This window comes from Engraulis encrasicolus, chromosome 1, assembly GCF_034702125.1.
Source record: "Engraulis encrasicolus isolate BLACKSEA-1 chromosome 1, IST_EnEncr_1.0, whole genome shotgun sequence".
NCBI classification, from domain to species: Eukaryota; Metazoa; Chordata; class Actinopteri; order Clupeiformes; family Engraulidae; genus Engraulis; species Engraulis encrasicolus.
Window position 1 is genome coordinate 12,431,079 of NC_085857.1, and position 22,306 is coordinate 12,453,384.

Here is a 22,306-nt window from a genome sequence, read left to right on the forward strand (position 1 = left end):
GTTAAGCCTATTTTGAAGGCAGCCACCTTTAAAACAGACCCAACCTTCTCTAGGTCCCTCTAGGTTTCCTTAAAAAAATATGTCACATTTCATGTGAAGCTGCATAATATTAAAACTATATCAGGGGCCGGATAAAACGGCCTCAAGGGCCACAAACGGCCCTCGAGACATAGGTTCCCCACCCCTGGTGTGCACTATTGTCTAGCTGGGGGGTTGGTGCATATAGTTGCACCCTTGAAATTTCACCGGGAGGGGTAACTCTTGAAACTGAACCTGAGAGTAATAACCCAATTTTTAAAACAGAACTTCCCCAAAACGTAATTTGCCTGTCACTATGTCCTAGAATTAGAATTATATGATGTGAGATTATCATGAGACGAATTAGATTAATTAATAAGAAAATCTATAATTGTCGTCGCGCGCTGCGTCTTAAGCCTTACCGATAATCACGAAGAGGGGGTTGAGCAGGTCGAACTTGAGCATCTTCTTGATGTTGGAGACGAAGGGATCTTTGGGGTTGTTGAGGGAGTCAATGTCCACACTGAAGGCTGTGCTGGCCACGGTGTCCATGCTGTACGCGCCAAAATACCTGAGTGGAAACGCACACAATGGACCCATGTTAATTGCGCAACAGATGAGCGTTCCACGTTCTATATGGAAGTTCCATAAGCTGGGGCCGCTGTGGCGCAGCGCGCTAAGAAGGAAGTTCCTTAAGGCAGTTGTTCACAACCTTTACCATTACAAGGCCATATACAGGTAGTTTCCATCCAAGGCCCACGCGACATGAATCGAGCCACCCCCATTTCATAAGTCGATAAGGGCACCCATAAATTCATATTCCATAAACAGGAAATGTGATGAATATAGCAGTGTTGACTGAATTAAGCACCCCTTCACAGCCCCTCCCAAAAGAGCCCCTGCCTCCACTTTGAAAACTGTTGACATAAAGTAATATAGTTGAGTGCTATTCCAATGAGGCCTACTCACTCCTTGGTGTCAGAGGGGAGTGTAGTAGAGTGCTAGTGTACATGTATTCCAATGAGTAGTACTCACTCCTTGGTCAGGGTTGCCAGATGAGGCTGATGATTTCCAGCCCAAAAAATGCTCAAAACCCGCCTGGAAGCACTAAATCCCGCCCAATTCTATTCTATGGCCAAAAATTGGACGGTTTTTCTTCCAAAATCCATTTTTTCCCGCACACGGCCATCCTCAGCAGCCCAATTGGGCGGGAAACAGCCCAATCTGGCAACACTGTCCTTGGTGTCGGAGGGTTTGTGTGTAGTAGAGTGCTAGTGTATTCCAATGAGTAGTACTCACTCCTTGGTGTCGGAGGGTAGTAGAGTGCTCTTCAAATGCGGAGTAGCCTACTCACTCCTTGGTGTCGGAGGGGAGTGTAGCAGAGTGCTATCCCAATGAGTACTAGGGTGCATCAAACGCCCCTCGAAAATGAAAACTTTGCAATATCCCACTCTGCTCTTGCAGTATTGTTCCTTTGCACTATCATAACTCCCTTGTAAATTTCTAGCAAATTTGATTGATGTTAAAGGGTGGCACAATAGGCTTGAAATTTTGAATGGTAGTGAATGGGCATTTTTAGCCAAATTTGTGCAAAGTGTATTTTGAGACTGTTTTGATCAAAAACAGTAAGGACAGTCATTTGGAAGACGGCTCCAGTTGCCTTTCCACTTCCCCAGGACATCAAAAAAAACAAAAAAACAAAAAACAAATAATGGGTACATGGGTGTTCAAACATGGCTAAAATATTAGCAAATGGGGCCTAAAGCCTTGCTGAGGGAAGGCTCTAGAAAGCAGGCGCAGGGAATTTCAAATCTAGGAAAGTGGAAAGGGAACAAGAGCATTCTTCCAAATGATTCTCTTTACTGGTTTTGACCAAAGTAGTGTAAAAACACACTTTTCAAGGATTTTGCTAAAATAGCCCATCCACTGCCATTCAAAATTTTAAGCATATTGTGCCACCCTTTAACATCAACCAAAATTGGTAAGATTTTACACAGGCGTTATGTTAATACAAAGGAACAATTTTGCAAAAGCAGAGCAGGATTTTCAGACGTTGGGGCGTTTGATGCACCCTAATGAGGAGTCATGGGGTGGGTATTGCCAACCACCTCCCAATACAATATGCATCCCGATATAGGGTCACGATATGATAGGTATCGCGATACATGTGTATCCTGATACAGTAATGCATATCGCAATATTTTAGACCTACATTTTTTGTTTTTATCCATTTTTGTTTTTTAAATTTTTAAGAAAATAAACATGAAAAACCAAATGTTACTTTTTCCTGTAGAGCAACAGTTACACTGTAGTGAATGTAAATGACTGCCTTCACAAAACTGTGTGGCATTCAAAATTCAATTTATGCTATTAAATTGTATCGATACTGACACCTACGATACGATACGCGTATCGTGAAGAGGCCCGTGACGATATATCCCGATACCGATATTTTGAACACACCCCTAGAGTACTCAATCCTTGGTGTCGGAGCGGAGTGTAGAGTGCTATTCCAATGAGGAGTATAGAGATGGGATTTATGGCTCTTTGACAGGATCCGGATCATAGTGGCTCGTTCCTTTCAAAGAGCCGTTCAAAGAACTGGCTCTTTTGGCTCTTTTTTGAATTATTTATTCAGTGTTACGAATGTAATATTTTGACTCCACCTTTAGGTAATTTTGTTCAAACAACAACAACAACAAGTTTCTGGCACTCTTTAAGGCAGACAATTGTGTTTTTCCCCCAAATTAAATTACTTTCATCAAGGTCACATGCTCAAAATGCAAACAAAAAAGCAGTTAAGTGGCTTCCCCAGCTGTGATCCGGTTCCCATCGTTCACTTTCAGGGAGCCGTTCAAAAGAATTGGCTCGTTCGCGAACGTCACTCACAACTCTAGAGGGTACTCACTCCTTGGTGTCGGAGGGTTTGGCCTGGTCTGCGTCCTTCTTCATGCTGCTCACAAGGTTGGCGGAGTGAGTCTTCATGATGGCAAACATCTGAGGGGTAAGAAAGTGTGAATAGAATAGAATAGAATAGAATAGACTTTATGCAAGCATGAAATTTGCCTTTGATCTCACCATAAAAACATAAATGTACATTCACTGCATTGAAAACTCACACTCTCAAAACATAAATAGGCTACACACATTAAGCATTGCATTCATCCCCTCCTTCTAGCCACCCTTCCCAGCATACATATCATATACAGCAGACATGTGGACTCGAGTCCAGTGACTTTGACTCGAGTCAGACTCGAGTCAGCGGTGTGAAGACTTGCGACTTGAAATTTCAAGATCAGAAAGGACTTGCGACTCGACTCGACTTGCACGCCTTTGACTCGGGACTCGACTTGGACTTGACAGTTGTAACTTGCAATGACTTGGCGTGACTTGCCACGTTTGGTCTAGGCCTATTTTTTTTGGTAACAAGTCAGACCCTTGTTTTCAAAATGCAACAGCCCGCCCACTTTGTTTCAATCACGTCATTGCTGTAAGCGGTGCTATGCAGCCCGGACGCTGCGACCGGCTTCAACAGTGAAACACCATCTCCGAGTCTCCGGAACAAACATAGCCCACATTTTAAACCATCGCGGAAGTTAATTTGTCTCCCTCTCACCCCAACTCTTTTTGCATTCTTGTATGGAAGTTTGATCTGATCTCGACACTCTGATCAACAAAATATTTTTTATCAATGTTGTAGGAAGAGTGTGTGGTGGGGAGCTGTGATGTGCAACACGCTTCTGTAGGCTACACACCCATGCTGCTTTGTGCGAAGCATATGCGTTTTGAGATGTCTGAAATCAGTAGACCTATATAAAAAAAACTTAAAGTTGAAAAACAATCTCCCACCTGCAGTATGAGACTGAGCTGGATCAGGTAGGCTACTTCGCTGGTTGTGGAAGAGTCCGCCATAAAGTTAGGCTATTAATGGGGCGTCAGACAATGGAGATGCAGATTTGCCAACCGAGTTTGAACATAGCCTACACAGCTAAACGTAGCCTAGGTATTGTTCTTAAAACGATATGAAACCTACGAAGTCGGACAATAAGTCAGAGCGGACCATTGCGCAATAAATAAGCATGCATTAAAATTCAAATTTTGCTTGTGGGAAATTTTCGCCATTCGAATCGAGTGGATGAAAGAAATGAGACCGGCAAGTTGCGGGGACTCCAGTTAGGAGACAGCTGGCATAAGTTCACGCTTGTAGTGGGTTATAGTCAAAGTTTCAACGTTTCTTTTAATAGCCTATTTTTAACCTTATTAAATGGGCATCAGGATGCTATTTCACAGACTAACTCACTGGGCTCATTCAATGCGTCTAGTCAATGGCTAAAGAAATGCAAGCCGACGCACGCCGTTGCTGAGCGGCGCGAGACATGCATGGCTCGGCTTCCCGTGGATAAAGCGCCCTGTGCCCAACCTCGCGCTGCTTCCATCCCAGTCATTGCGCTCGTGAAACTTGTATCTCGTGGTGTCGAATCAATCTTATATTAAGTTTCTCACAGTTCGAATATGTTTTGGTTGGTAATTTTGGAAGTTTGGAGTCACAATTGCCGTTGCTTGGAAATGACAGGTTAGAGCAGCACGACGCAAGCACTGGAGAACTTGGCATGTTAAACCCTGCTTTCCAAATAATCAAAAATCAGGAAACATAGATGAAGAATTTTGTTTGGCTACAATCTGTGGCGTGCACAGTGGTGAACTTATTCTTTCTGAAGATGCATGAACAGCATACAAGTGACTTTGAGGGGGAGGGGAGGGCGATTGAGGGAGGACAGCGAGACGAGGGTGAGAGGCATAGACAACGATGCGACACATTGTGATGTGACTGACTGCAAACGTCGGGCATTCAGTAACTGATAGTAGCCTACTGCAAGCGGCACACAAAACGGCACAGGGCAGAGTCGTCCACTTAGAGAAAAAAATGAGAGCGAAATGTTGGATAGGGCATTATACACCGTACTTCTTCCTATACTGTAGAAGCGCAGAACACGTTTGGCTCAACTGACATTCTCACGCCACGAAGGTCTAATTTGCATTATTTCAAACTACGGCAGCGTGCAGGCGAATAAGCCCCGAGAAGAAGTCTAGTAGGCTAATATAACAAGACGTGGATGACCATCCTGCAAACGAATGTTCTAGCGCGGACTTTGACGCAGTAAAATGTTTCGTGATGGGTCATTGCGGCGAGAATGTGAGGGGGAAAGCGACAGCCTTTGGTTTACAGATAATGAGATAAAGTGAACCCTGAGACAGGGCTACCTGCTGAACTGTGCTGTGCTGTTAACTCATCATCCTGCCTCACATGTGTATCCCCCCTCCCCCCATGCGCACGCACGCACGCACACACACACACACACACACACACACACACACACACACACACACACACACACACACACACACACACACACACACACACACACACACACACTGGGAGGAATATAAAAAAGAACAGTCTTTTCATTGATTACCCCTGCTGTATGTCACTATCTTGATGAGAATGGTGAGCTTAATATGGTACCTTACGAAAAATGGCATCTTTTAAAGCCAAACCAAAAATGTTTACATTAGTTGAGTGGTACACTACAGTAAAGAGGCAGGGGGTTGGGTAGCACCTGTAAGATTCAAGATTCAAGATTCAAGATTCAAGATTTTTATTTGTCACATGCTTCCTTGTGCAAGCACAATTGGCAGTGAAATGGGGGTTGCAACTGCTCAGTGCTGTGTTGGATGGTAAAAAATGAAAATAATAAAATAAATTAAAAATAAAAAATAATTAAAAATAGTTATTGTCTTAATTCAAAAAGCGGATGGCTTGAGGAAAAAAACTCTTACGCATTCTCTCTGTTCTACATCTTATGGAACGTAGTCGTTTCCCTGAGGGCAGCCTTTCAAACATGGAGTGACTAGGATGAAATGTGTCTTTCATGAACTAGGCCTACTTTAACCCTTGGCCTTTGTAGGTAAATTCATACATAGTAGCCTCGGCTGTATGAAAGTGTGAATCCGTGTTTTCAGGTCGGAAGTGTAATATGCCTCCCTAATGTCTTGAAAAAAACTTTCCCCGTGACCACCTCAGCATCCCTGGCTTAGTCTATTTTTTTCCTCATTGAAATTAAACGGTCTTAAAACAGTCAAGGCTTGTAGTTTCGGGGGTGTGGATTTAGGGGGTGCATTCAGAGTTTTTGGTCCTGTGCCCAGCCAAAGCTGTGGCCCTGTGCTCCTAGTGAAAAAGTTGACCATAGAGCCCTGCTCTTAGCGTTATGATGCTAGAGTCTGTATACAACCTTGATATGACCGATCTTCTGCAGTTGATGGAACGGACACACACACACATACGCACGCATGCATGCAAACAGGACTATTTTCCCACTGGACAGTAAATATTTGGCATATGGTTGCTCCTTTGTTTAAGTACAAATTCACATGAAATGTATTTTTATGTGAAAAAAAAAGAAATTAAATTACATTTTAGGCTACATACACAGCACAAGCAGTAGTTTGGTTTAGACTGATTTCTCAGCAACTGTTTTAGTCATTGTCATCTTTTTACTCAGGTCTCATTAATATACTAATGAATTTATGATCGAAATTGTGATTACAAATAGAAAATTCCTTTGTGACTTGTTAAGGACTTGAAAAAAAATGAGACTTGGACTTGGACTTGACTTGGCTGGGGTACGACTTGGACTTGGACTTGACTTGGTCAGATGTGTCTTGACTTGTGACTTGACTCGGACTTGAGTGGAAAGACTCGAGACTTACTTGTGACTTGCACATTAGTGACTTGGTCACACCTCTGGTATACAGTACAAGTATCATATACAGTCTCTTGTTTTTGTTACACCAGCCTGTCACATCCATTTGCCCTTTGTGTGTGTACACATAAATGGAATGATAGCTTCCAGAATATACATGGGTTGACTGTGTTTGTACTGTAAACACCTGTTACACCAGCCTAGGAACAAGGTGCACAGTAAAAAAAAAAACAGTGTTAAGTCAATAGCCTAGTAAACCCACTGGACGACAAAAATTACACATCCAATCTCACATTTAGGCTGGTTTATCAGGCTGTTACGTCAGCTCTAAGAGAGCACTCTGGGACCAAAATACACCTTAGAAGATATTAAATCGACCTTAGGTGGTGTTGAACTAATACTGCATCTTTTCCAAGGCAATCGTCATCTTAGATGAAAAGTTTTGGTAACCTTCTATAATAGCGGTACAAATATTACATAATTCAAATGACTGTTAAACATGTATTATTACATTATTATTACATTAAGGCAGTCATGATTCCAATTACAGCTTTACCTGTCTTGCGAGCGTAAGTAGCACGGGAGTATATCAATAGTTATAATACTACAGTCAGGGTTGCGGACAGCTATGGCTGGGCCCAGGACAAAATCATCTTAAAGAGTCCCCCTCTCAACACATACAGTGTAATAGGGACCCAATTCTGAGGCCCCTCTCTCCCTGGGCCCGGGACAACATACCCGTTTGTCCTTCCCTGCTGATCGGTCATTGAGCTTAAAGGACCACTTCAGTCAATTTCAATATGCTGTTGTATTGCTCACGCGCTACCCTTGACTTGTCAGTACTTGGTGATGCCGCAGTTTTCGGCTCAGCCCTTTACGAGATATGAGCTATTCTAATGGGGGCAGCTTTTCTTTACGTTTTAAAATAAAATAAAATAGGCCTACTCCAAATATTTTCCCAAAAGGTACCGCTGTTTGCTAGTTGTCTGCTGATCTTGCATAACCTTTTGGATGCTTTTGGGAATAAATAAAAATGTTTTTTTTTTTAAATGTAAACAAACAGCTACCCCCATTACTATGACCAGGGTAGTGTGAGCATTACAACTGCATATTGAAATTGACTGAAGTTATCCTTTAATGCAAATCTCCCTGCATGTTTTTTTCATAGGATCTAATAAATACAATAAAACCCCCTGCAGGGGTTTGGCCAACCAGCAAAAATGATGAGTCACAGTCATGCGGTTGATAACGACTATGTTGTCAGGGAGTGCAAAGTCATTTAGCGATAAGATATCTCCCTTTGCGTGCCATTCCATTGTATATTGCAGAACAGGTTAGGCCTCAGTATACCTGCAAATCAACACACGCACGCACGCAGGTGCATAATTTATTAGCTTCTGTTCGGCACATGTACATATATGGATATTTTTGTTATCACCTCCATTTGGGCATTCGGTTTACACATAAATGGAATTCCAGCTTCCTGAACATACATGGGTTCACCGTGTTTGTACTGTTAACACGATACTGTGAGAAGGGGCAAGACACTGGCAGCCAGGGAAGCTGACAAAGGGGTCAGTTGTCCCGGGCCTAGGGAAAGAAGGGGCCCAGAATTGGGACCTCATTACGTTGTATGTATTGAGAGGGGGGCCCTTTCAGATGATTGTGTCCCGGGCCCGGACAAAGCTGTCAGCGGCCCTGCTGGCAGCCAACCATGTGAGCTAATTTTTTGACCGACAGCGGTTTCCAACAATCAGAGGTTGAGTTGTGCGCAGTTAGTTTCGTGCTGTCAGGGAAAAAAAATGTAGAACCCATGTATAGATATTTTTCTTTTTCTGAAACACACCTGTCATCTGATGATTATACTTCAGACACCTTCTATTTATAATTCCATTGTAAATTGAAAAGACACCGCACACTGCTTACTGTTCTTTTTCTTACTTTATTTTTCAGAGCGAACATCGCGTTTTGCCCAGTGCGTCACCAGGTTCGCTCTAGCTCTAGCGATGTTCGCTCATAAGAATAAAGTAAGAGAAAGAACAGTAAACAGTGTGCGGTGTCTTTTGAATTTTCTTCATTGTTCACCTTCTCCTGCCTCACACCTGCACCTGCACTGCTGAGGGCTCTTGCACAAGAACTCTCTTGAACTATGAAGTGTATGTGGCTTTAAGGCACAAGGACTCTCTTGAACTATGAAGTGTATGTGGCTTTAAGGCACAAGGACTCTCTTGAACTATGAAGTGTATGTGGCTTTAAGGCACAAGTCAGTGTATGTGTTTTTTTATTTGCCTACCCTGTTGTTGCCCCTACATGACACGCACCTCCACCTTTGATGCTTCTTTAACAAGTATGTGCTCTCATTTGCACACGGTTATGCACATAAGTTAAGTCACACAGCAAGCATATCCCCTTTTTGCTATTTTTTTTGTTGCTATTTTGCTGTTTCTGAGGTCTCACTTTTCTAGTTTTTTGATCTTGGTGTGTGTGTGTGTGTGTGTGTGTGTGTGTGTGTGTGTGTGTGTGTGTGTGTGTGTGTGTGTGTGTGTGTGTGTGTGTGTGTGTGTGTCCGATAGGTAGATCTGACCCTGTGAATATACCCTGTATGTATATGAATATTTGTGAATATATGTGCAATGTTGTCTGTAATGTCCTCGTGTATTCTTCAGTTTTTATGTATGTACCGTATGCTACTTGACACCTTCATTTCCCTCTGGATCAATAAATGATACCCTACTCTACTCTACTCTCTACTGTACAACGGGTTTGCATTTTTGGTTCCAGAAAATGATCTATACCTGATCAGTTGAGAAAATCAAGTCAACGCTCATCACACACTTCACTCTATCTATGTATCATATATCTGTCTATGTATATCTATACTGTATCTATTTATTCATGTTGCCTATAAAACCAATACATTTAAAAAGTGTAAAACGTTTTTTTTTTTCATCTGAGTCCATTTGTCTATGCATCATAGACCAGGGGTGTGATTCTTGATAGTGTCATTGGTAAGCATTGGATCATTGGCCATTGGATAGCAGCTTATATGGTTCTAATGCAATTTCACATTGGCAACCTCCTAAATTTCAAACTGGTTGGCAACAGCAATTTCAAGAAACAGGGCCAGTATGCGTAGATTACGATATGCATTGCAGAGCAGGACAGATGGAGGGACAGGAGAGAGAGAGGGGAGGAGGAGAGATAAAGAGAGGAAGAATAGACAGAGGGACAGACAGACAAACAGACAGGCAGGCAGGCAGACAGATAAACAGACAGACAGACAGGCAGGCAGGCAGACAGATAGACAGACAAACAGACAGGCAGGCAGGCAGACAGATAAACAGACAGACAGGCAGACAGGCAGGCAGGCAGGCAGGCAGACAGACAGACAGACAGACAGGCAGGCAGACAGACAGACAGATAGACAGGCAGGCAGACAGACAGACAGGCAGACAGACAGATAGAGAAACAGACAGGCAGGCAGGCAGAGAGGCAGATAGACAGACAGACAGATAGACAGACAGGCAGGCAGGCAGACAGACAGACAGACCTCCTTCAGGCGTCCGCTGGTGAAAGGGGGGAAAGGGGGGTGGGGCGGGGGGTAGAGAGAGAGAAAAAAACAGACAGACAGAGAGACAGACAGATAGAGAGAGAGATAGACAGGCAGACAAACAGACAGGCAGGCAGGCAGACAGACAGACAAACAGGCAGGCAGACAGGCAGACAGGCAGACAGACCTCCTTCAGGCGTCCGCTGGTGAAAGAGGGAGACAACACACTACGAATCCTCCTCCAGTCCTCATCCTCTGCAATTGACACGGCATCATACATGGGACCATTCAGACGGAAATTCTGCAAGAGAACATGTTACATTAGGTCAGGTAGTTCTCTGCAAGAGAACATGTTACATTAGGTCAGGTAGTTCTCAAACTTTTTCTGTCCGGGACCCCCTTTAGGACCCCAGGCCCCATAGTACATGTATTCATTAACAGTAAACATTATTTTGTCCCTCCATATTGTTAAATACATTTAACCATCCAAGTGAATACCGTTCTGTGTGTGTGTGTGTGTGTGTGTGTGTGTGTGTGTGTGTGTGTGTGTGTGTGTGTGTGTGTGTGTGTGTGTGTGTGTGTGTGTGTGTGTGAGAGAGTGTGTGTGTGTGAGAGAGAGAGACAGAGACAGAGAGAGAGAGATTATTGTCAATGTCTTATATGTTTTAGTTTAACTGCACATTGGAGACTGGTCAAGCGCAATTTCAAACTTGTGTGCCCTGTTGTGTGCCCATAGATTTTTGACAAGAAACTTGACTTGACTTGACTAACCAATGATGCAGTGGTTATATGCTATACTGTATGTTATGAAAGTATATTCAAGGTTTTTTATTAACCCCAACAAACTTTAATACAACGTTTCGGTCATCCGACCTTCTTCAGGTAAAGTCTTTACCTGAAGAAGGTCGGATGACCGAAACGTTGTATTAAAGTTTGTTGGTGGAACGGACAGTGTGCGGGATTTCTTTTCACTTCATTGACAACCCGGCTGGGATAACATCCTACGCACCTGCCCAACTACAGAGGTGTGCAAAAGCGTCTATTGAACTGATTTTTATTAACCCCAAATTCCTTTGGGAACGGCTGGGTTACACAATGTGAGGTTAAGTGCCCAAGGACACTTGAGCATAAATTACTTTGAGTGATGTATTGGAGACTGAATAAGCATAGTAAAATGCCTAATAAAAGAAAAGAAAAGAAAAGAACAAATATAATATAATATATAATATAATATAATATAATATAATATAATATAATATAATAATTATAATATAATATAAAATCATTTTATATAATATATAATTTAATACAACACATAACACATAACATAACATACTATAACAGAATACAATACAGTGCAATACAATACAGTGCAATACAATACAATACAATACAATACAATACAATACAATAACAGTAGCCTACCCGTCTGTTGGTGAAAATGGAGTAGCACTCCTTAACAAGGATGGTTTTGATCAGCTCTGAGTCCATGATGCTAAGAACAGCTTGCCTCCCATCATAAATCCTGGAGACACATAGTAAAAAATACCAGTGTTACTAAGACTCTAAGGGTTGAAATGAACTCCATGCAGATTCTAGTGGTGTCAACAATAATCGATTCGGCAATGCAATGCAATGCGGGGCATGGACAATTCAATTCAATGTGGCAATTTCCAGAATCGATGCAGCATTTTTTTACGTTTCAATTACTTCCGTGGATATTTCAGGAGCAAATAAATGTTAAATTAGATAAAAGCACTTCAAAACATTGAAAACTGCAAGACTGATACAGAAAACAGCCAATAAAATGTTGCTCAGTATCTGACTACTTGCATTGCCTCATCATGACTGACGAAACATTTGCTTTGCTTTCAGTATATATGTAATGCATTGCAATGCATCATATAATTGAATCGAATCGAAACCTCCCGAATCGTAATCGAATCGAATCGTGAGGGCAGTGCCAATGCACACCACTAGCTTCCATTAGATTCCGTTTGAGAATAGGTTGCCTCCCATCGTCCTTACCCCCACATCTTGCCGTACTTCTTGAAGCAATCCAGGTCAAAATTGTGGAAGCCCTACAATGAGAAACACAACATTTAAGAATAATACAGTGTGTGTGTGTGTGTGTGTGTGTGTGTGTGTGTGTGTGTGTGTGTGTGTGTGTGTGTGTGTGTGTAAGGTCTACGCCACGCAATGAGCGTCAGTCCTTAATTTTTGATAATAACACTGCTTCCATTCAGTCAGTCAATCAATCAATCAATCAATCAATCAATCAATCAATCAATCAATCAATCAATCATGCATTCAGTCAGTCAGTCGATTAATTCAACAAAACTAAAAGGTCTGATTATAATCAGCAAACCTTTTTGTAGTTGAGCATGTTCCCAAAGAACAGCACAGGCTTTGGGCCTGGGACCCCCAACTTCTTGAATATGCCATAGGGCCAGTATCCATACCTGTGGCAACAGCACCATGGACATTATTTGTAGGCTACAGCATAAACGTACAGTATACAGTATACATGTATTATACATCTGTCAATTACATATGACCATGCATAGTTATTGTACTGTATATCGTATACAGTATATCACGAAAGTGAATACACCCCTCACAGTTTTGCAGATTTTTGAGTATATCTTTTCATAGGAAAGCATTGCAGAAATTTAACTTTGACACAATGATTAGTGACCTTTTAACAACATATTTAACCACTTAAATTTCTTGTTCACTCAGAAAAAAAAAAAAAAATACAGCCATTAATGTTTGAACATGTACTCACAAAAGTGAGTACACCCCAGATTAAAATCCGGTAGAGAAGGGGCTATGTTGGCTGGAATCGTCTCGAAATGAAACGAAATGAAAAGGGACGACAAGGGAGGTCATCAGTGTGCGTTTCAACCTTTATTTGCATTGAACTTTTAAATTTTGAGTCTGCATGTGGCTTAAATAGATTAGTGTGAGATTTGAATGCTATATGGAGAATATCATGATCTGCTTCAGTAGTCACAGTGCATGTTGACATGCATGTTTCTTTTAGGTGTATTTCAGATTGCCAATGTTGACAGCATTCATGCATCCCCAAACCATGTCAGTCCCACTACCATGCTTGGCTATTGAGAGGATACACCTTTTTGTAAAACTCACTTGTTTACCACCACACATGCTTGACACCATCGAAAGCAAATTTGTTTATCTTGGTCTCGTCAGATCACACGACATGGTCCCAGTGATCCATATCCTTGGTCTGTTCATCTCTCTTGAGACCAAGATAACAAATTGGCTTTCGATGGTGTCAAGCATGTGTGGTGGTAAGAAAATCAGACAGAGAAAAGAAAGAGTCATAAACAGAGAGTTGGAGATGAGAGAGACATTAGGAGACAGAAGAAACTAATGGAAAGAGAAGAAGAAGAAGAAGAAGAAGAAGAAGAAGAAGAAGAAGAAGAAGAAGAAGAAACAGAGAGAGAGAGAGAGAGAGAGAGAGAGAGAGAGAGAGAGAGAGAGAGAGAGAGAGAGAGAGAGAGAGAGAGAGAGAGAGAGAGAGAGAGAGAGAGAGAGAGAGAGAGAGAAACGTCCATACAAATGAGCCAGGTGATGGATATAGACGGGATAGCCTACGGGCCAAAACATACCAAGGCGGAACGGAACGGTCGCAGGACGGACGCGGTCTTTCTGCTTAGTTTTGGCCGGCGTGCTTTTCTATGCCTTGCACACTGACAGCGTCGGCGTGCGCGGCCAGTCCTGTTCAAAACCCTCCCCACAGCTAAAGCTAGCGTGCTACTTTGCCATTCATTTGAATGAGACACCGCCGGTTGCCGGCGTGAAAAATACGCTGGAGTTCTATTTTCCAAAAGCAGCGCGGCGCGGAGCCGGCTCCCGCGCCGCTGACGCCCGACTACCGCCGGTTGGTGTGTAAGGACAGATAGGTTTCAATGTATTTTCACCGACGCCGGTAAAAAACGCGGCCGTTCCGCGACGCTTTACCGCCTACGTCTGGAGCCCGCAGGGGGCCATAAGTGGATGTTTACGGAGAAGAACGATCTGAGAGCACGCTGTTATTGCGCTAACGCAGGAGAGAACAGTCAATACCATATGAGGGATGATGCTACAAGGAGGAGGACGCTGTTAGACGCTGCTGTGAGAGAAGAGAATAAAACTTTGATAGAAACCCGCAGGCAGTCTTTGAAGTCGAGGAAGAAAAGAGAGAAGATATGTATTATCCATTGCGTTGAGGTACTATATCAATATGATAATACATTTTAGACAAAGCAAGGTCGATTTAGAACTACTTCACGAACAGTGTGCATTTGTTAACTGCTGCGTTCGATTGACCTTATTGTAAACAAGAGTTAAGAACCCTGAACGAAAAGCTGTGGCATTGCCCCAGCTAATGGGGATCCAATGCATAAAAAGTAGTAATCATTTTGGCAAAAGCAGACACTACCTCATATCCATCAACACATTCAAATATATGGGGTAGGTTATAAGAAAGTTCACATAATTCTCAAAGCTCTTTGAAGCGATACTTTGAAGGGAAGGGATTTTTTTTTACATAGGACCTGATTTCCTAGTTAGAGTTAGCCTTGTAGAGACGTGGAGATACTTTTTATATATATTCTAAGCAGTCCTTGTAATTCCAGAGGTGCTAGGCGCTGGTGCAAGGCTAGTGGAAGCGTGAAATGGTAGAGAGAGAGAGAAGAAGAAGAAGAAGAAACAGAGAGAGAGAGAGAGAGAGAGAGAGAGAGAGAGAGAGAGAGAGAGAGAGAGAGAGAGAGAGAGAGAGAGAGAGAGAGAGAGAGTGAGAAGACGACAACTTTGGTTTGAATCTCTTACACAACAAGCAGGCCGACCAGCAGCAGGATCAGCGTCCACGTCGTGGGCGACAGGAAGGGCAGATAGCTCAACATCGTGCAGAACTAAAACAAACAAAACACAAAATAACTTCCCTCTTTCCTCAGATGACCCGTTTCCCAGATGTCCCGGTGTTTGTTTGCTTGGTGTTGCCGAGTACCACGCTGCAGCAGCACTGCCGTGTCACTCGTTACTCTCCAAGAATCTAAAGGAGCCTGGTGAATGATTGACACTTTAAATACAATAAAAATAGTGGAGAAGTCATATGATACGATGATGAAATACGTCTACGTGCTTTTCATGGGCTGGGCTGGAGCCAGCGAGACCGCCCCCCTATTCTGGCATTTTCTCGATCTCTATCTCTCCCTCTGGATCTATCTCTCCCCCTCACTCTCTCTTTTCTCCTGGCTCTCGTTCTCTCTCTCTCTCTCTCTCTCTCTCTCTCTCTCTCTCTCTCTCTCTCTCTCTCTCAACCGCTTCAGTGCCAGCAGTCATTATTTGGCCCTCATCAAAGAAGGGTGTTTGGCCCTGGCCAGTGTCCAGTCCAGGTAGCCTTTGTGCAGGAAAACGATACGTTTCAACCAGTTTGACTGGTTTACTTTAGTCCTCCTCTCCATTAGTTCTTTAAAGGATATGTTTGGGCATGTTCTTGGACAGGGCGGTGAGAGTATGACAGGAAACGAGTGGGAGAAAGATTAGGAAATGACCTGGGGTCAGCACCTGAGAGGGGGCGGAGCCATCACAAATTTCTTCCTCAAAAACATTATTACATTACATTGCATTGCATTACATACAAAGTGTACGGGAAATATACAGAACAAGTGCAGATGCAAAGAAGGGTTAGTTATTATTATTATTAATTTATTTATTTGTCATTTCCATCCTGTTGCCACAATAATACAATAACATCATGGTATTAGTGTTTTGTAGCCTCTTAGTGCAGATGGGGTCACCAGCAGGCCTATTCACTATTTGCTGAAAATACTCAACTACATCATAACAACATTGCTTTGACAGTACCGACAGCCTTACAGTAGTAACAGATTAAGACATAGCCATTCCAATTTTGGTGACAGTAAGGTTATAACATAGGCTCGGCGCTAAGGGGTTAATACCTGTTATAAAAGTATTTTCTCACGGGGATGTTGTTTGGCGGGGCGGGGCGGGGATCCGGAGGGGGTGCCGTCTGGAGCCGCCAGTCATTGTAGAGTTAGAGTTGGAGTTAGAGTGTACTTTATTGTCCCCAGGGGGAAATTCGTCTTCGGCTTCTTCAACAAATCATTGCATAACATACAGTACTCAGTCACATATCCACGACATAACATAGAGAACACATAGAAAACATACATAGAGAAAACATACAAAACACATAAAATATAAAACCCATAAAAAACTGTTTACTCCCTACACGTGGCATGTCTATCTGTCATGAAGCAGGATTGTCTTTGCTCGGGTCAGACTTCACTGTGCGCCCAGATATACGGTACAACGCTGATTTGTAAATTTGTAATAAATGAAGCACACTGACGCAATCCCCAATGCCTGGTGCAAGACCCAAACAATACATCCCAACAAACCCAGGCCAGGCATAACACAATGCTCTAACTTGTCTGAAGGTAAGATAAGATAAATCTTTATTGTCACTTCAATATTTCTCTCCAAATTTTGCTTGGATATGAACAGGACATAACAGGACATGACAGGTCCCTTAGCCCACTGAGCTTAAGTGGCCCCTCTACTTCCTTTTTTTGTTTCCCTCAAGGTCAAACAAAGCAGAAAATAAAGAAGTAGATAAAGTAAATTAAAATAAATCAAGAAGTCCCACAGTGAAAATGCCACACAGCATTGCATACCACAAAGTGCACACCCCCAACACTGCTTTTTCTTTCTATTGTTTTGCTTTTTTTGTTGTTGTTGACCCAATGACAGAGGGTTGGGCCCTAGCTGGCCCGTACACTGGTTGTTGCCAGATCCACGTGTTTCCACTCGGTTACGCCAGCTGCTAGAGGATCTGGGCAGGGCCGTTTCACTGTATTTGGGGGCCCTTGGCAAAGAGGGACTTGGGGACACTTTTTCTCTTCAAACTGTACGAGGAGGGAGTGCCTTAAGGTTGAGATTTGGAACAGTATCCCTGCATTTTTTAAACCATTTCTTTGGTCTTTGAATGTACAAACCCCAACTCCGGTGAAGGACGTTTGGTAAACTGAGAATAAAATCAAAATGCTATCATTTTCAAAACATTCAATACATTCCTTAGATGGAGAATAGTGAAAAGACAACATATCAAGTGTTAAAACCGAGAAAAAAATATTGTTTTAGGGGACATATGTAGTCATTTCTAATTTGATAACTGCAACACGTCTCAAATAAGTTGGGACGGGGATCCGTGAAATGTTATAAACATCCAAATAAGAAAAAACAACAAGGAAGAACATTTCAAAATGAATTATACTGATGAACAATTTGAGTGTCCAGGTATAAGACAATCACAGAATGGCTGAGTCACTCAGAATTAAAGATGCAGAGGGAACAATTACCATAGTTATTACATAAAGTTTTGAATTCCATTGATTTACCGTGATTGAGTGTATATAAGACATATTTTTGTCATTAAAATAATTGTATAGGTTCATGACATCATGAAATATATATTGGCTGTAGTCTCACTCGGAGAATTACAGCTAGTGAAAACTTGACCATATTAAGGACGCTTCATATGTGCAAATGATAGAGGGGTTTAACATTCCCCTATCCACCCGAGCTCACTTGAAATAGACCCAGACGACATGGGAAATTGTCCTTTGCTTACAGAAGTCAGCAGAAGTTAATTTGTTTTGACAATAATAGAGTCTTGCACATCCTGTGTTACAGTGAAAATTGACCATGCAAGTTGAGTTAGTGCTAACTTCAAAAGTCAGCCTCCATGATGGCATAGTAGTACATTGGTTAAGCTGTTCTAACTCACCTGTAGAATTGAATACAGTACTGAATGAAATAAATGGGTTTTAAACAGCATGAAAAGCCACTCGTGCATTATATTTTGAAGGGAGATCTTCGATTACTGCCACATAGTAAGGACAAATTGCATTCTCTACAATGTTTTAACAGTTTAACTCCAACATAAGGACCGGCAGGATATAAAATGACTGGCTTTTGGTCAAGACCTGTCACACTGCAAGCACTACAGAAAGGAAAACATTGAAAAACATGACAAGGAATACACCTACCATTTAAGCTGGTGAAATCATGTCCAAGATAGGAATCAACACTGTTTTTATATAAAATCATCTCATCGGTTAATGCTATTAACTGTTAAGTGTTGTTCTTTGTTTTGTTTTTAGTCTTCCTCGACATTTGCTGCCTTTTATTGTCCCCGTCCCAACTCTTTTGAGACGCGTTGGATTTACATATTCATGAATATCCCCTCAGTTTTGATAGCTGATATGTTTTCTTTGTACCATTCTCCAACTAATGTCAGAACCAGACTTTTTGAAAATGGCAGTATTTTGTTATTATTCAAAATTAAGCTTGCGTCCCAACTTCTATGGAGTTGGGGTTTGTATGTAGATTTTGCTTCACTCACAAAGTTGTCATCACAGCCTTTCAGGTGGGGGGCCCTGGGCGATTGCCTAGTTTGCTTGCCTGGTTGTGACAGGCCTGGATCTGGGTGGATTTTCAGATTCACCCAGCTGGAGAACTGCCAAGATTTTCAGAGGTGTGACGTAGTAGTTAAAGTTTAAACAGGCAAACCAGTGAGAGTGTGGGGGGTGTGCACATTGTGGCATGCAATGCTGTTTGACATTTACGCTGTTACATAACGATCCACGAGTCAAACGCAACAGTTGTTTCAGACAACTAATGGTGGCTTGCATGCATGTTATTCACTCCATAGATTGACATTGATTCCGCAATTTCAAAAAGTTTTCTAATCTGTGAGAAGTTAGCACTTCCTTAGTGGTTTCTCCAACCACGTGCAAGGATTTTTGATAAACCCACGCTTCTGGAGAGCTACGCCTATGGCCATAGTTCCCAGAGTAATGTTCACATTCATCGTGAGAGCCAGGATAGGCTCGGATAGACTTTGGACAGGAAAAGAATACGCTTCAACCAGTTTGGTTGGTTACCCAGGTGAAAAAGTGGTTCAATGTAGTACAATAAAAGCACGACTTTAGTGTACTTAGCATATTAAAAGTGCACTCATACTTTTTGTGCTGAGAAAAAGTATGTTTACAATATGCTTATTTAAAGTGTACTTAAAATTAGATGTAATTAAGTTGCTCTCAAATAAAGTACACTTAGACAACCACTGGACTTGGAAGATGTTTGGCTAAAGTGTATTTAGAGGAATATACTAATAGTGTTCTAATAGTGAACTTACTAAAAGTGTATTCTTTAATAACATATTAAAGTGCACTTTTTTAAAGTGCACAATGATTATACTTCACCCAAATGTCTTCCAAGTGTGATTTTCTATAGTGCGCTTTTAAGTAAATCGCTTTAACATATTGCAAGTATACTTTTTATAAGTGCACCATGATTGTATTTCACCCAAATATCTTCAAAGTGTGCTTACACAAAGTGCATTTACCCATCATGCACCATCATGCATGTCCCATCATGCACTGCACTTCTTGAAGCTAAATTTCTCAAACACAGAGCCATTTATCTCGAAGGAATATCTTTGGTTTGCATGAAAATATTACTCATTGTTATATTCTGCGTTTATTTTAGGGTTTTTTAAAATTTTAAGTGGAACACAAAGTGAAAAGAAACCCCGCACACTGTCCATTCCACCAACAAACTTTAATACAACGTTTCGGTCATCCGACCTTCTTCAGGTAAAGTTACCTGAAGTGGAACACAAAAAAATGACCATGTTCCCACCGTCATTGCGACGGTCACCTATATGTTCTGGTATATAAACCTATAGGCTCACTCATGGCTCATGGAGGGAGGTAAGGTAGAAGTCAGAGATGTGGACTTGTGACTTGCAACAGGCCGCGACAGCCAATGACTGTAAAGAGGTCCGTGACCACAGCCAATGGGAATGTTTGAATGCTTGCGTTCTGCTTGTAACGGACAAACTCTAGTCGCTTCAATCGCTGGTATCGCTTGCTGCTGCACAGAAGCGATTCTCTGTCGCTTCAATCGCGTCGCGGATGGTATTCGCCCGGTCAGGCTTACCTCTCCCCACACCTCCATCCATGATTGAAGAGCCTTTGAGCAAGGCACCTAACCCCACTGCTCCAAGGACTGTCACCAATATGTGCGTTGGATAAAAGAAGGGGAAACTAAGTGTAATTTAATGAATAATGATAAACCGTGGTAAAACCATAGTTAGTTTTCAGCATAAAACCATGGTTCATTTTATAGTTAACCCTAGTCAAATCAAAAAACAAGCCGAACCATGCTCAAAAAAGCATGAAATAGTGGTATACCCTGGTCGATATTCGTAAGGAACATGACTGGCAAAGGGGGACATGAGGTAATGAATTTATGACCAAAAGTAATTGTCAATATTGCACATAGAATACAAGGTGACTTGTTAAGGACTTGGAAAAAATAAGACTTGGGCTTGGACTTGACTTGGCTTTGGCATGACTTGGACTTGGACTTGACTTGGTCAAATGTGTCTTAACTTGTGACTTGACTCGGACTTGATTGGAAAGACTTGAGACTTACTTGCGACTTGCAAATTAGTGACTTGGTCCCATCTCTGGTAGAAGTAGTTGACCAAACTAAGAATGACAGATTAAAGTGTTCAAGTGTAGGAAGCTGTAACAATTCAGAGTTGAAGTAATATGTGTATCTGAATTCTCTGTGAACCTGCAATGATTGTGAATGGTAAACATGCAATTCATGCATTAATGTGACCTGAGAAACAGTATAGATTGTAGTATTGCATTTATGTTATTTCATGTACTTTGGAGTGTACTGTAAACGTACTTCAAGCATACCTGTTAATATATTTACAATACTTAACATAATATACTTTCTACAGATTTGAAGTGTCCCAATGTAGTCCAAAGAAGCATGAAGTTCATATACTTTTATTGAACTTCAAGTAACAATAAGATGTCATTGAAGAGTACTCCAGCACACTCTTAATGCCATACGAATGCATGAAAAGTGTGTTTGGAGCATACTTTCAAAAGCATGCTTGTAGTGCACTTAAGTTGTCCAAAAGCGGTGCCAATTTAGCAGCCTCAGTGTGCTGCAAATGTGCTGAAATACTGCTTTAGTAGTGCTTCAGTGCACTAATAGTGCAATGAAGCGCACTTTAAATCGCCCAAAATAGTACACTTAGTACGGTCAAGAAAAGTACACTTTAAGTATATGGGTTTTTCACCTGGGTAGTCCTCTTTAACACCATTCCTTTTTCTTTCTGCAAGTTAGCAGGATTGTAGGATACGGTCAGACACAACAGAAACATAGAGAAGTGAAAGATTCACACGGGAAATCCCATTAGGTCTATCATTGCTAGACACAGCACAAGTGCACACGAAACCGGCCGAACCCGGGCCCCCGGGAACCCGGGCCCCCTCACAATCGAATCAAATTGTGAGGGCAGTGCCAATGCACACCACTAATTATTAGCGCATTTTACCACAACAAAAGTTCAAAGTATCAAAGTGATAAACATACGGATAGAGTGCGCAATGTCTTACATAACCTCAGAAGTTCCCCTAGTCTTTCCATTCCAGATCTGGTCAGAATCTGCTTAGTCATGTTGATGTTGTGGTCATTCTGCGCCTGTGCTGTGCACACACACACACACACACACACACACACACACACACACACACACACACACACACACACACACACACACACACACGTATTGCCACGCCACACCCACACAAAGATGTATTGCTACGCCACACACACACACACACACACACACACACACACACACACACACACACACACACACACACACACACACACACACACACACACACACACACACACACTCAAGAAAACACAGAGATGTATTGCCAGGCGGGACAGCGCGCACACACACACACAAACACACACACACACACAACACAAAGAGATGTATTGCCACGCCACACACACACACAAAGAAATGTATTGCCACGCCACACACACACACACA

General features: G+C 42.0%; 1 protein-coding gene across 1 annotated transcript in view; it reads right to left on the reverse strand.

Moving 5' to 3' along the window:
• LOC134447873 (cytochrome P450 3A30-like) overlaps positions 1–15,406 on the reverse strand; it is a 28,365-nt gene extending 12,959 nt beyond the window's left edge. Inside the window, exons 1-7 of the mRNA XM_063197574.1 lie at positions 15,169–15,406; positions 12,698–12,791; positions 12,358–12,410; positions 11,755–11,854; positions 10,517–10,630; positions 2,927–3,015; positions 441–589 (exon numbers count right to left, since the gene is read on the reverse strand). Of these exons, the coding sequence (XP_063053644.1) occupies positions 441–589; positions 2,927–3,015; positions 10,517–10,630; positions 11,755–11,854; positions 12,358–12,410; positions 12,698–12,791; positions 15,169–15,242 (673 nt within the window). The 5' untranslated portion in view covers positions 15,243–15,406. The remainder of the gene's footprint in view (positions 1–440; positions 590–2,926; positions 3,016–10,516; positions 10,631–11,754; positions 11,855–12,357; positions 12,411–12,697; positions 12,792–15,168) is intronic.
• Between the last annotated feature and the right edge of the window lie 6,900 nt (positions 15,407–22,306).